Here is a 14,439-nt window from a genome sequence, read left to right as displayed (position 1 = left end):
CCAGGGAACTATAGCTTGGGTGGTGTCCACATGACTCTACATTACTCTATATGGTCAACAAATACTTTTCAGTAAGTCTGTGCAAACCCAGCAAGACATATTTCTGAAAAAGAGACAAGGGTGGGAAGCATACTTGGAATTCCAATTATAAAAATCACGTACTGATCAATGTAGCAGTTGGTTTCCAAGACACTGCCAATGAACCATGCCTCCCAGTATTCATGGCCTTATGTAGTCTCTCCTCCCACAATGCATCTGGACTGACTCTATGACTCATTTTAATAAATAGGATGTGGCAGAGAGAAGAATATGCCAATTCTGAGCCAAAGCCTTAGGAAAGCCTGGCACCTGTGCTTCACTGCACTCTGGGGACCAAACCTGCCGTGTCGTAAGTACAGCTATCCTGCTATAGAAACCAGGTAGATGGGACGCCTGGGTGGCTCAGGGGTTGAGCCCCTGCCTTCGGTTCAGGTCGTGATTCTGGGGTCCTGAGATCGAGTCCTGCATTGGGCTCCCTGCATGGAGCCTGCTTCTCTCTCTTCCTGTGTCTCTGTGTCTCATGAATAAATAAATAAAATCTTGAAAGAAAGAAAGAAAGAAAGAAAGAAAGAAAGAAGAAAGAGAAAGAAAGAAAGAGAAAGAAAGAAAGAAAGAAAGAAAGAAAGAAAGAAAGAAAGAAAGAAAGAAAGAAACAAGGTAGAGAAGGAGATGCTGTGAAAATGAGGGAAAGAGAGGTCCAGCCCTCCCCGGCTGAACACTGCCTTCCAGCTGTCCCTGCCAGGACACCAGACAACCTCCAGGTGGCTGCAGTTCCTGCTCACAGAAGATCTGTCCAGGTGGCCCATAGTCGCCCAGTCAACCCACAGGACCAGGAGAGATAATAAAGCTATTTCAAGGTGCCTGGGTGGCTCCGTCGTTAGGCGTATGCCTTAGGCTCAGGTCATGATCCTCCCTGCTCAGTGGAGAGCCAGCTCCTCCCTCTCCCTCTGCCCCTCCCCCCAGCTTGTTCTCTCTCTCTCTCTCTCTCTCTCTCTCTCTCTCTCCCAAATAAATACATAAAATCTTTTTAAAAAATAGTTTCAAAGCATAAAGTTTTGAAGGCAGTTTGTTACACAGCTATAGATATCCAAAACAATCACTTCTGAGGCATGCCAGACACTGCTAAACCTTTTCATAAATAACATTATTTAACTCTTTCAATAAATACTTAGAGATATGTACCATTAACCTCCCTCATTTTACAAATGAAGAACTGAGGCTTGGAAGGAATGTCTTACAACTAAGCAGGAGCATAAGCAGCGCTTGAATCAAGGGCCCTTCTTGCTATGGACTCCACACTCCCAACCATCGCATTATGTGGCCACGTGGGGAAGTCGAAGGCTGAAAAACACAAGTCATTTGGGAGTGAATCACAGTGTTTGCATCTCCCCTAGGGGGGTGAGCTCCTTTTAAGCTTACCTCATTGTCTTTTTCATCCTGGACTACTGAGGAGTGAAGAGGGTGCTGGAAAGATGATCAATAAGTAGGCGGATGGTATAAATTGGAGATTTTATTATGATTTTGACACATTTCATAAAAAGCACTAATCATCCTCAGCATTCAGTTGTCATTTGAGAAAATGTAAATGCTGCATCTGCCCACTGTCTGTTTTTTCTTCCAGACAAAAGAACACATGTTCCTGACCAGTGAATGTGCTTTGTTCCTCACCTTTAGTCACCAGTAGAGAAGCCTGAGCTGTGGGACAGGTGGGGAGTGGCTGCATGTTTACAGGCCCTCCTCTCCCACATAGCCCAGGCAGGCTTCCGGGACCCATCAGGTGTTAGAGATCATCTTAGTCCCCGCCTCAGGTTCACAGATGAGAAAACAAAGGTCCACAGGGGAGGTGTGGCTTCATCAAAATCATACTGAGAGCTGTGTCAGAGTCAGGCTAGGACCACTTCTCTAGATTCCTTCTCCAGTGCTGTCTGAACCCCAAGACCCTTTGGAGTCTCCTCTCCGGCTGCAAGCAGGACCTAGACTCCTGATGGGGATGACCTGAGTCTAAAAGTGTGTGACAGTGCTGAGAACAGCCAGGTCTTTTTGGGAACAGGACACGGTCCAGGACCTCAGCAGCCGGATGTTCAGCACCACAGACAGCTCAGCGGGCCTATTACTCAGGAGGCTTTTGGCCCTGCAAGGCAGGGTCAGGGGAGAAAAAGGGAAAAAGTATGGGAATGATTTTAGAGATGAGGCAGGCCACCACCACCCCCACTTGGTACGGGAGGAAACCTAGGAACGGATAAATGACTGGTCTAAGGTCACATGGCAAGTGAGTTCAGCACTAGGGAGGAAGCCCAATAGTCCATCTCCTCATGTCTCCTCCGAGCCCACAGATACCTGGTCCCCATGACTTATGATGCAGCCAGTGCTTGAACCAAGGTCTCCAAAATCTAAATCTCTTGCCTTTGGCGATGGCAAAGAAAGAAAAAGGGCGGGGGGGGGGGGAAGAGAGGAGAAAAAAGAAACTGAAAGAGCACCCGGCCCTGATGGGAAGGTCTGTGATTTGTCCTCTAACTTTAAGTTCTTGACAGGAGCTTCCTACTTCCCCAAGGTGGCTTGGCCTTTTAGAAATAATTTAGTTACCATGGCAACCTCATCCCATGTGTCATCTCCATGGCAATTCATTGGGGTTTTTCACCCGCCTGATAAGTACACATGCGGCTGCACATATGTATATTGCAGCAAAATTAATATACAATCACATTTTTAGAAGCAGAGTATCTCATTATCCAAGTCTGCAGCCGAGAACATAACAATGTAGGTTCCTTGGGACTCCTGGGTGGCTCAGCAGCTGAGCGTCTGCCTTTGGCTCAGGGCCTGATCCCAGAGTCCCAGGATCGAGTCCCACACTGGCTCCCTGCAGGGAGCCTGCTTCTCCCTCTGCCTATGTCTCTGCCTCTCTCTCTGTGTGTCTCTCATGAATAAATAAATAAAATCTTAAAAAAAAAAACAAAACAAAACAGGGCAGGTTCCAGGGTGGACAGGGTCCATGGCATCAATGACTCAGAGCAGTCTTTGGGGCCGTTTGGCCTTCTTACTGCCACAGCAAGGCTTTCCTGATCTTTATAGATCAGTGCATCCTCCGCTCACCACGGGGCATAAATAATTTCTCTTCTTCCCTCCAATGTCCCTTCCATGACAAAACCTTGGAGTTGCCCCTGATGGCAAGGAGTGGTGGGACTGGGAGGAGGCTGATCCTTCTGACCTCAACTCTCTGTGGAACCCAGGAATGCCTTCTTCTGCTTCCTTGCACCCGAGTTGGGGGCACCCTTGGGACTGTTCCTACTTTCTGTGACTTTGTATGCCTGACCTGTGGGCGGTGGGCACCCTTTTCGGCATGACCTAACTGCCATCTATTTTGTAGGAAATCTTCATCACTTCTAGTCTACTGAGGGCACCCTTTCTATTTCCCAGCAATGCCATGGACCTTCTTTACCATCAGTCCTGATGCACAGCTGGCTGGAGTATTTTTTCTACCATCCTAACCTAACCCTCTCTTTCTCTGTCACCTCATAGTCTGTCTAGAGATGGTGCCAGGTTGTTTCTCTCACCCTCAGCATCTTCATCACCAGTAGTAGTACATTTCATGATGGAGGAGTCACTGTCACATCTGCAACAGAGAAAAGTGAGAAATGCTCACAAAAATATTCCTCCCACATCCCAAACAATGAAACAGAAAAAAAAAAATCAAGGCATGGTTTCATTTTAAAATTTCAATTAAAATTATGAAATGTACCAGGTATTTACCCTCCAAATATCTTTTGAATTCAGATAGACTTGAGTTTGAACTCTGATTCTACCAATGATTTGCTGTGATCTTAGATGAGTGACCTAAGCAATTTGAGCCTTGCCTTCTTGAGCAAAGATGACAACAATATTTGCCTTGCAGGGATGATTAGAGATGAGTTATAGAAAAATCAGAAAGGATTATGAGATAAAATAGGAAAAATGCTTCACACCATTCCTGGCTTGTGAAAGATCTTCTCTAAATGGCAAGTATGCTTATTAGCACCTAAAGAGGGACTCATTCCCACGAAATCTTATTTGCATCTTACTGAAGTGAATACCCTCCTCCTCATGTTTGATTTGATTACATATTTTTGGTCCCTATGATGAGTAGGGCCCCGTGCAAAAAGGGGTTGTGTCCTTAACAAAGGTTTGTGATATTTCTAAGCTGAATAAAGCATCGGGCTGGGTGCTGTAGAAAGTACACACACAGGGAAGATAGTTCTGGTCCTCAGGGACAAACACAGTGAAGGAGACAGACACCAATGACAGGAACCATAACTTGAGGCAGAGCAAGGCACGTGCCATGCACCTTGGCAGTGTGCCTGATAGTTCAGAGTGTGAGCTCAGAAACCAGTCCACCTAGGTTTGGATCCCAGCTCTACTTACTTGCTGTACAACCTCAGATGAGTTTCTTAACCTGGCTGGACCTCAGTTTCCCCAAGAGTAAAATAAGGATGTTAATAGAAGCCACCTCTTAGGAGAGTTAATATATGAATAGAGCCTAACACATATGAGGGCTTAATAAACATTAGCTGTTGTGTAGAAGTACAAAGCTATGGGATAGAAGTGATTGCAATTCTGTTTCATGGATGAGATTGCACTTGAGCTTGACCTTGGAGAATGAGTAGTTATCAAGAGACAAAGGAGGAGGAGAAAAAGCATTTGAGGGAAGCAGAGCAGCAGAAGCCAAGGCATGGAGTGTGAACTCTGCAGTATTTTCAGAGTGGAGCTTGGGGGCTGTGGGGGTAATCAGCTGCCGAGCTTATCTGAGAACTGAATCTCGTTACCCCCAGCACACTGGGGATACGTGAGGTCCTGAGCCGGCACACTGACTCTCGACCACATTGTTCTCCAGATATAGCTCCTCCGCTCCCCCTCCTTGAGTTAATAGCCTCCTTACACGTCATGTGGCGTGATTGCAAAGTATTGTGCAGGACAATTCTTTTACCCTTTGAAGTTAACATGTTTTTCTCTGTTTCCCAAAGTTAATCATTCCTATAGCTAATCTGCTAGCTCTCTTAATAAAAGCTGGATGAGATAAAGCCCTGGGGTCTGAGTCTGGGTGTTCTCAGTCCCCCTGCCCCCCAGATTGAAATTCAATGGGACTCCGAGTCTTTGTATAGTTGCCTTAAACTATCCTGGCTCCGTGGCAGGGCTGGATCATCAGAGCAGAGAGAGAAGTGCCGGGAAAGGGGCTGGTGCAGAGGTTTAAAGCAGACTCTACAAGGTCAACCGGCATCATCATGACACCACAACCAGTTATCCAACACCTACTGTGGGCAGAGCCCTGTGCCAAGCTCAGCCATCATTATCACATGGAGTCTTCTCAACTAACACAGGAATCGGGCTTTATGATCCCCATTCGTCAGATGAGTAGACTGTGGCTCAGAGCACTTAATTGACTTGCTGCTGCACACGCAGCTGCTTCTGTAAAGTCTGAACTCGTTCTATTCCCTTCTCCTCTTCCCAGACACCGGTGCCCCTACACAGATGGTCACAAGGGTCTTGAGGACACAGGTGGCAAGCCGGCACTATATAAGCCTGAAATGCCAGAGGCATCTCTCTAGTGATCAGCACCACCTGACAGAACTGAACAGGGAAGGGTCTTCTAATTCTGAAGCCTGCTTCCACCCACAGAGATTCTGCTGTAATTGGTCTGGGGTGCAACGTGGGTGGCAGGACTTTTAAAGCTCAGCCAGGTAATTCTCATGAGCCGCCAAGTTTGGAAATCATGGGTCCAAGGGGAGGCCTTGCGCTGAAATCATTGCTACTGATGCCTGGCCCTTGTGTGGCTACCCCAGACCTGCTCCGGTACCTCAGGACTGCGCCTCTCTTGCAGCAGGGAGCTGGGCCATGGTGGAAGCCTCCGTGGCTGGGCCTCCCTCCAGGCCTCCACTGCTCTGGGTCCCTCTTCCTGCCCTAAGTCTTTCCTCTTCCTCTCCCTTCCCAGGTCTCCAGAGGCTTCTTATGGCCCAAAGTTCCCCATCCCCAGGAAGGGCCAGTCCGGCTGCCCTCCTGGAAAGGACTCAAGACCCCAAGTTGATTCCATTTGCCTCCTTGATCCCAGCCAGAGCACCACTCTCATGTTCCCCTCTGTGAGGCCTGCACACAGCAAAGCAGGGAGATTGGCTGGATTCGGCAGGATGGGGTGATGGTACAGCCCTCCTTCCCTCTCCCTCCCCACACTGAGGATGAAGCTTTGGGAATCAGAGAGAGGGGCAGAGCCCAGGGCCTGGCTCTGAGGAAAGATCACCCTTCCAGGGAGGCCTGGGCCTAGAGTGCTGGGCAGGGGGCAGAGTTCACATGGGGAGGAGGGAAGCCCCCTCAAGGCAGGTAACTGCTTTTTATTTGAAGCCTAGCCATAATCACCCTCAGTGTTGCTACGGGAACAGGACCCGAAATAGGAAAGAAACCCCAGGAAGAAGGTAAGGGTCACAGGTAAGGTCTCTGGAGCCCTTGCTGACCTTCACCTTTGGAGCAGAGACCTGTCAGCCAGGCCCAGCTCAGCAGGGAACCAGCAGTTTGTGTGGCATGACCAACGGTGATGGAGGCTGGCCTCTGCCCGGCTGGCTGTGTCATCATCAGCGTCCTGGTCCCCTGTCCTGGGCTTTCTGTCCAAGCATTCTGCTGCAGACAGGCCCCATGAGAAACCCATGTTCACAGCTAGCCTGCAGGCACCCACCAGAACCCCACACCCTACTGGCTGGTACTGGCTACCTGCCCCCCCAAAAGTGGAGGCACAGAGGAGGACCCCACTGAGTCCCCGTGTGATTGGTTGTTCCATAATCGAGTTATCGGCATCTTGAAGGCAGAGTTGCCCTCAGCTTAGCAACGTCCTCAGCAGCAGCAGCAGCAGCAGCAGCAGCAGGAGAGCTATCTAGGACACACTCGGGCCCTACTGGAACTGGCTGGCATGCTCCTGAGGCCCAGGTTTACATGTCACCTGTGCCACGGTTTAGGTGCGGGTGTGACCCTGAACCCACTACCTAACCTCTTTGGGCCTCAGATTCATCATCAGTAAAAGGTAAAGTGGGGATAATGCTGATATCTGCCTAAAAGGATTGTTATGGGGATGAATTTAGATAATGTCCTTAAAGTGAGTAGCAGAGCAACCATATAAAAAAAGATAGTCTAGCACTGTTGTAATCTGGTTTGTGGAATACAGCACAAGGAAGCATGCAAATAATGATTCAAGTCCTCTTGTGTCCGAAGGTGTGTCTGTGTCAGGAGATGTCCACTGGCCTGCCCACCTGGGTCAGCCTACGTGTGGATGGCTCCATGTTATGTGTGGGTCCCTCTCAAGGCTGCCAGTACCCACTGATGGCTCCTCTAAGACGGTAGGACACACAGAAAGCCAGATGACAATCTTAAAAGAGCTAGTTTTCTGACTTGGTTGGCCTTTTTTTTTTTTCTCCTGAAAATTCTAGAGTGTTCCCCATGGATTAAACTCTCCTTATCTATGGACTGAAGTTATAGATGCCTGAGTGGAAAGGCATATGGCTGCAAGAGGAAGCAGGTGCTGCTTCTGGATACTCCCTCAACTGCCATCTCAGAGGCCTAGATGCTTACCTGGCCTCGGGGGTTTAGGGATCTGGACATCCCACACACCCCTTGTGACCTGGACTACCAAGAGAAAATCATGAGCTGCACCCAACAGATGCTATTCAGAAATCCTACTAAAGTCCTTTGTATAAAGCGTGTGTGTATGCGTGATTGTGCTCATGCACACATACACCTTTTCCCCGGACTGGAATGCTCTGTGTGGGCCATTTTTGTTTGTACCCACAACCATCACCCTTCACTGTTTGCCTCTAAAACCTCCCTAATGCTCAAGGCTACTCTTGGTCTACTGCTGAATTGGGGTCTGGGGAGGTTGAGGGCGAGGGGACTTCTAGTAGCCCGCTGAGCATGGCCGTGTGAAGTGGACTCCAACGGACAAGTGGGAAATTGGGTGGATGTTGTGTTGGAAGCCCTCCCTACTGTCCTCCATTCCAGGGGCTGTCTTCCTAGTAAGGGCACCTGACCCCAGAGACTGCATCCCTGACTCAGAGGGAGGAAAGCAGAGGGAAGACTATCCCTAGTCCTTGATATCAGGGCAACCAGCCCTCCAGCCCCTGAGAAGTGATGTGAGTATCTGGGGCTTCAAGGGCTGCAGGTTGAGTCAGACTCTAGCTCCACCATCCCCTTGCTCACACCAGTCCTGGCATGATACCCGGTCCACAGCGGATTCGCGATAGACACTGCGTGAATGAATGAACCTGGGCAAGTCTCCTCCAAGCATGCACACGGGAGAATGCCTGTCCTTGCTCACTAACCTGGTGTGGAGAGCAAGCGGGCCCACGTAGAGTTGAGTCTGAGGTCACACAGGCAGGGTTGAATCCTAGCTCTGCCCATTCTTAGCTCTGTGACATCAGGCCACCTCTTTGAGCCTTAGTCTCTTCATCTGTAAAATGGGAGTACTAATGAAACCCTCCTTACAAGGGTGGGAGCTCAGTCCTTGGCACATTGTCTAATACATGATACATGATGTTTGTCCTGCCTATGAAAGGGCTTTGGAGACTACAGTATGCTTTGCAAATATGAATGACTATTTTTCTGTCCAGGGATCCCATTTCAGAGAACCAAACACATCCGGCTGAGGCAAAAGTTCACACAATAAACCAAAATAGCAATAATCACAACAATCATCTTTATTATCTATTACATGTCAGGCACTGTGTTGGCTACTTTACATACATCATTTCCTGGGAGCTCTTGGGTCGGTTGCTTCCCATTTTATAAATGAGGAAACCTAGGCACAGAGAGGTTGAATTACTTCTCCAGAGTCACAGAGCTAGGACGCATGGCTGCTAAGATTTCAAATACCAGGATCCCAGGTCATCTTTTGTGACTTGGGGAAGATTTGGGCCCAGCATCCTGGGCAGGGCTTGTAGGAGCTCTCCTTGTTCAAGAGTGGGGGTGGGGAAAGGGCTTTGGAGGAGGGCCCTCCTCCATCCTCCAAGATCCAGGCTCAGGATTCTGATCTAGCCTCACCTTTCCCCGCTGCCCCCCACCCCAACAGCACCAGACCTCCAGCGCTCTTATGTAACTGGGCGTTTCTCCCCCACCCCCACACTTTTTTTTTTTTTTTTTTAAGATTTTACTTATTTATTCATGAGAGACACAGAAAGAGGCAGAGACACAAGCAGAGAAGCAGGCTCCTCTTGAATACAGGAAGCCGGATGCGGGACTGGATCACGCCCTGGGCTGAAGGCGGTGCTAAACCGCTGAGTCCCCGGGGGCAGCCCCACCCCCACACTTTAAATGAGACAGCTCAGCAAACACTGGGGGACATCAGGGCCTGGAAAGAACTGAAGCCTGACTGATCTAGCCTTCCACCCCTTCCCAGGACCCCGCTCAAGCTCGCTGTTGTCCTCAAGGCTTGAGCCTGTCTTTGAGTGGGCCTGCATGTGAGAGCATACACTCATGCACATGCACCCGTGTGTATCTGCACATGCAAGGGTACTAGTCATGGAATGGAGAGCACTGATATGCATGTTGGCACACAGATGTCTTCACTAGCCTTTTTTTTCCCCCTTACAGAGAGAATAAGGCTTCCCCACTACGACTTTCCTTTTTCAGCAAATTCAGGAACCTTAACTCTTGAATGCCCTCCTCTTGCCTCGGTCACAGTACCAGATCCGTGTCATTAGAGGAAAGTTCTCACAGTGTTGAGTCTCTGTCAGCCAGAAAGTGTCTGAACCTCTGTTCCTCCAAGAACTTCCACTTGCGGGATCCCTGGGTGGCGCAGCGGTTTGGCGCCTGCCTTTGGCTCAGGGCGTGATCCTGGAGACCCGGGATCGAATCCCACGTCAGGCTCCAGGTGCATGGAGCCTGCTCCCTCTGCCTGTGTCTCTGCCTCTCTCTCTCTCTCTCTCTCTGTGACTATCATAAATAAATAAATTAAAAAAAAAAAAAAAGAACTTCCACTTGCCAGTCATTTTGGTTTTAGGGGAACCCCTGTGGCTGTCAGAGCTCTGTGCTCCAGGCAGTGGGTCAGCCTAGGCCCCAGACACTTGTACTACATGAGGCCGGATACCCAGGCTGCCCAAATCATTAAAGGCTGCTCTCCCCAGATGGCGCCGGGCTACCTGCCTGTCCAAACCATCAAGAGAATGTTCTTCACATTGTAGAGAACATTTTGCCCCATGGACACTTCACAAATAGTTTACTGGCCTGACCGTCAAACTGGATGAATTCTCCTGGGTTTGAGATTGAGATGGGGAGGTGGGTGGGAAGGTAACATGTCCAAGGATGAGGATTCTGACCACCCAGGAGGACTCAGGACCCAGGAAGATTCCAGATTCTTCATTGTCAGAGATCATCTATGGTTTTGTTGAGAAACTGTCCCCTCTCCTGGTGTGGAACTAGTGCTGAAGACAGGGGATAGTCTTCTCTTCGCTTCCTTTCCCAAAGCCAAGAAAGGCTTCAGCCATCTTCCTTATCGTTCACCTTCAGTTCCACTCATGGCCAAAGAGAGGATAGGGAGAAATCCATTAAAGCCCCCTCCCCATCCCCTAATCTTCCAAGTACCAAGGTGCCTAGAGGGGGCAGGGTAGGACTATGGGGTCTATATATAGACTACAAAGCCCAGCTTTCTTTCCTCCTGTCTGCCCTCCTCCCGGTTTCCAGCCACCCCCCCCCCGCCCCCCCAACCAGACAACAGAGCCAACCCACTCCCCTGGGCCAGTAGTGCCTAGGTTTTTAGGCATTAACACTGCTTTAAGTTAATTCTGCATCTGCAATAAATGGCAGGGTTCTGGGCAGCGGGAGGCATCTCATAATGGGAGGCTCCAAATTCCCTGAACTCAGCTGCATTTGGAGGCCATTTTCTGCATTTTAAACCTTCCCAGGGTCTTTGCACCACAAAGCCCCCTCCCAAACTTGCATTCCCCACTTCCTGTGCACCGAAGGCATATCTTCAGCGCCCTACTGCTACTAGTCCACACTCTATAAAGGTGAGGTCCAGACAAGCCCTTAGATGAGACTTTTGGCCCTGTAATTTAACTAGAATTAGCTCCCCCCACCATTAAATTTTGTTCACGGTCCCGATAGATTCATTTTACTGTTCTCCCCTTTTGCACTTAAATCACTGGGACTTTTTTTTTTTTAATCTCACGTAATAGATTAAAATTTCCCAAAGATTTAAATAATCTCACCAGCGGTTTGGCCGCCCTGCAAGGCCAGCCCCGTCCCCTCCGAAGCTGCCGCCTCCTTGGCCTCCTCGGAGTGGGGTCTCAGGAGCCCCGGACCGGCCCCCACGGCTCCGCAGCCAGGCGGCCCCGCGGCCCAGGGGGGCCGCCCACACCTGTCCACACCTGCCCCAGCCGACGCACACCCCAACACAGACACACACCCCGCAGAGGCGCTGGGGGAAGCCGCCGGGAGTCCGACGGCTGCAGGTTTATTACGAGGTTTCTTTTCAAAAGCAAAATCAGGCCGACAAGCTCAGCGCCTCGGGGTCCCCAACTTCCTCCCGCCCGCAACTCGTCCCGCATCGCGCCCTCTACAGACACGCAAAACTCCCCCGCGCGTGACCTCGCCCCCCCACCCCCGCCCCCGCCGAGGCGCACACAGGGCGAGCCGGGTGTGGAAGTCCCTTCCCGCGCCGCCGCCTCGAGTCCCGCGCTGTCCCGGTCCTGGGCGCCCCGAGGCCCGTCGCAGTCCCTGGCGCAGCCGGCCCGGGGGCGGCGGCGGCGGCGGCGGCGGCGGCACAGCCCGTGCCGGGCACGAGGGTCCGGGTCTCCCTCGTCGTCTGCCGGCGGCCGGGGGCGGGGGGCCTCAGTACAGCCCCAGGATGGCGGCGCCAACGTCCTTGGAGGGCCGGCGCTCCTGCACCAGAAAGTTGATCATGCTCTCCGACTTGATGAGCAGGTTGCAGCCCAGAAAGAACACGCCGAAGACCACGGTGAGCGACAGCACGCAGAGCACAGCGATCTGCGCCACGCGCGACACCCACAGGCTGCGCTCGTCGGGCGCCAGCCCCGCGGGGACCCCGTCGCTGGCGGCCAGCGGCGCGCCCCCCGGGCAGCAGCCCAGCCACGTGCCCAGCCCGTGGCTGCGGTTCCCCAGGGCGGCCCCGCCGCCGCCGCCGCCCAGGCCGCCGGCCGCCTCCAGGCCGCTGTGGTTCAGGAAGGTCGCGTTCATCGCCGCTCGGCGCCCGGGGTCCCTCGGCGCGCGCGGCCCGGGGCGCACGGGGAGGCCGGCCGGCAGCCGCGCTCACGGAGACGCCGGGGCCCGGCGGCGCGCGGGGACAGGGGGCGGCGGGAGGCCGCCCGCGCGCCGGCAGCCCTCGGGCCGCCTGCCCCTGGGCACCGGGCGGGAAGCGGCGGCCCGGAGGAACGAGCAACAGGCGGCGCGGGAGCGGGAGCGCGAGAGCCGAGCGCTCTCCTCCGCCGCCCGCCGCCCGCCGCCCGCCGCCGTGCTCGCCCGCCCGCGCCCCTCCCCTAGCAACGGCCCCGCCCCCCGCTCCCCACGCCGCCTCCCTGCCCCCACCCAGGCCGCGCGGCGCGGGGGAGGGGCTCAGCGCCCCCCGGACTGCCGGGGCTGCAAGCGGTGGGAGGTGCGGGCGGCCCCGCCCCGCGCTGGCGGAGGTCTCGCCCCCGGGGGCGGCGGCGGGAGGTTCCGGGGCGGAAGATCTCGCCGAGGCGCCCATTCTGGGATGAGGTTCTTCCTGAAGTCTGTGCGCTTCTCTGCTCCTAGTAAATCTTCCTCGACTTCGGAGGCGTAGCTGTGACCCCCGGCCTCGGCCTCCCTAGCCTCTCTCCCTCGTCCACCGGGGCGGAGGCGCTGGGTGCCCAGCGGTCCCGCGCGCCCCTGCCCGCGCCTCGCCGCTGTCCCGGGGCTGCAGGCTGCGGCGGCGGCCGGGCGTGCTCTCTGCCTCCTTCCCACCTCGCCCCCACCCCACCCCGCTTGATTTTTTTTTTTTTTTTAGTTTAAAAAGAAGTTATTGCGGTCCCCCCCCATTCCTTTTTACAAAAACGCATCATTGTAAACTGCTTAGAAAATATGGATTAGCAAAATGAACAAAATCTAAAACCTCATAATCCTGTAACATCCAGAGTGTAGACTTTACCGCCTTGGTACAAAGTCTTCTGGGCTGGGGCGCCTGGGTGGCTCAGTGGTTGAGCATCTGCCTTTGGCTCAGGTGGTGATTCTGGGATTGAGTCTCTGTGTCTCTCATGAATAAATAAATGAAACCTTAAAAAAAATCTAGGCTTTTTTTCTTTGTGTGTCTCAATACATACGTATATTCAAATGGAGATGCACTGTTCATACCTACTGCTTTGTACCTGTTGTTTTGCAACCCTTTGTCATTTATGTATCTTTTCTTAGTGATAAATATTCATCTACAGCAGTGGTTCTGAGTATCCTGGAGGACTTGTTAAAACGCAGATGGCTGAGTTTTAGAGTTTTTCTTTCTTTTCTTTTTTTTTAAAGATTTTATCTTTTCATGAGAGACACGCAGAGAGAGGCAGACATAGGCAGAGGCTTGCTGCGAGAAGCCGGATGTGGGACTCTATCCCAGGACCCCAGAGTCAGGACCTGAGCCAAAGGCAGACTCTCAACAACCCAGGTGGACCAGATCAGAGATTCTGAAGCAGCAGATTGGGGATGGGGGCCCCAGGACGTGCATTTCTAACAAATTCCCAGGTGATACTCTTGCTGCAGCTTCTCCGGGTCATGCTTTGAGAACTACTTATCTGTAATACCAGTTTAAGTGAAGGAGTGGTGTTTCAAGATAGAGACTACTACAATTTATTTAAGGAAGGTGTTTATTTTTGGATATTTTCGTTGTCCCCTCACTTTTTTGCAGGGGAAGCAATATTACCATAAAGAGCTCGTAACGAAGTCTGTGCAGATTTTTCCATAGTCGAATTTTTTTCTTTACATTTTGAAAAAATGGACCTGCAGAATCAAAAGGTTACATCCTACCAAATTGCTCTGCAGAAATATGCCAGTTTAGAGGGCACCTGGATGGCTCAGTCCGTTGAGCATGGGACTCTTGATTTTGGCTCAGGTCATGATCTCAAGGTCCTGGGATCCAGCTCTGCTTTGGGCTCCCTACTCAGCAGAGTCTGCTTGAGGATTTTCTTCCCCCTCCCTCTGCCCCTTCTGCCCCCACCCCCATGCACGTGCGTGCTCTCTCTCTCTCTCTAAAAAATATATATATATATATATATATATATATGTAAATCTTTTTAAAAATGTATTAGAAATATACCAGTTTACGTTCCAGCCTTGTGGGGAAGGAAGGCATTGCCCTTGATTCTGTTTATTGTCATTATTTTAAAAATCTTTGTCTGAGTTTATGGGATGTGGGATGGTTTCTCATCCTTGTGTAATTTGCAT

General features: G+C 51.7%; 1 protein-coding gene across 1 annotated transcript; it reads right to left on the bottom strand.

Annotated features, from left to right (window-relative positions):
* Positions 1–11,576: 11,576 nt before the first annotated feature.
* On the bottom strand, positions 11,577–12,324 carry RPRML (reprimo like). Its single transcript, XM_055334586.1, has one exon. The coding sequence runs from the start codon at positions 12,232–12,234 to the stop codon at positions 11,869–11,871; it is 366 nt and encodes a 121-aa protein (XP_055190561.1). The 5' UTR covers positions 12,235–12,324; the 3' UTR covers positions 11,577–11,868.
* Positions 12,325–14,439: the final 2,115 nt, after the last annotated feature.

Source organism: Nyctereutes procyonoides, unplaced genomic scaffold (genome assembly GCF_905146905.1).
Source record: "Nyctereutes procyonoides isolate TBG_1078 unplaced genomic scaffold, NYPRO_anot_genome, whole genome shotgun sequence".
NCBI classification, from domain to species: Eukaryota; Metazoa; Chordata; class Mammalia; order Carnivora; family Canidae; genus Nyctereutes; species Nyctereutes procyonoides.
This window is presented reverse-complemented; position numbering and strand designations above follow the sequence as displayed.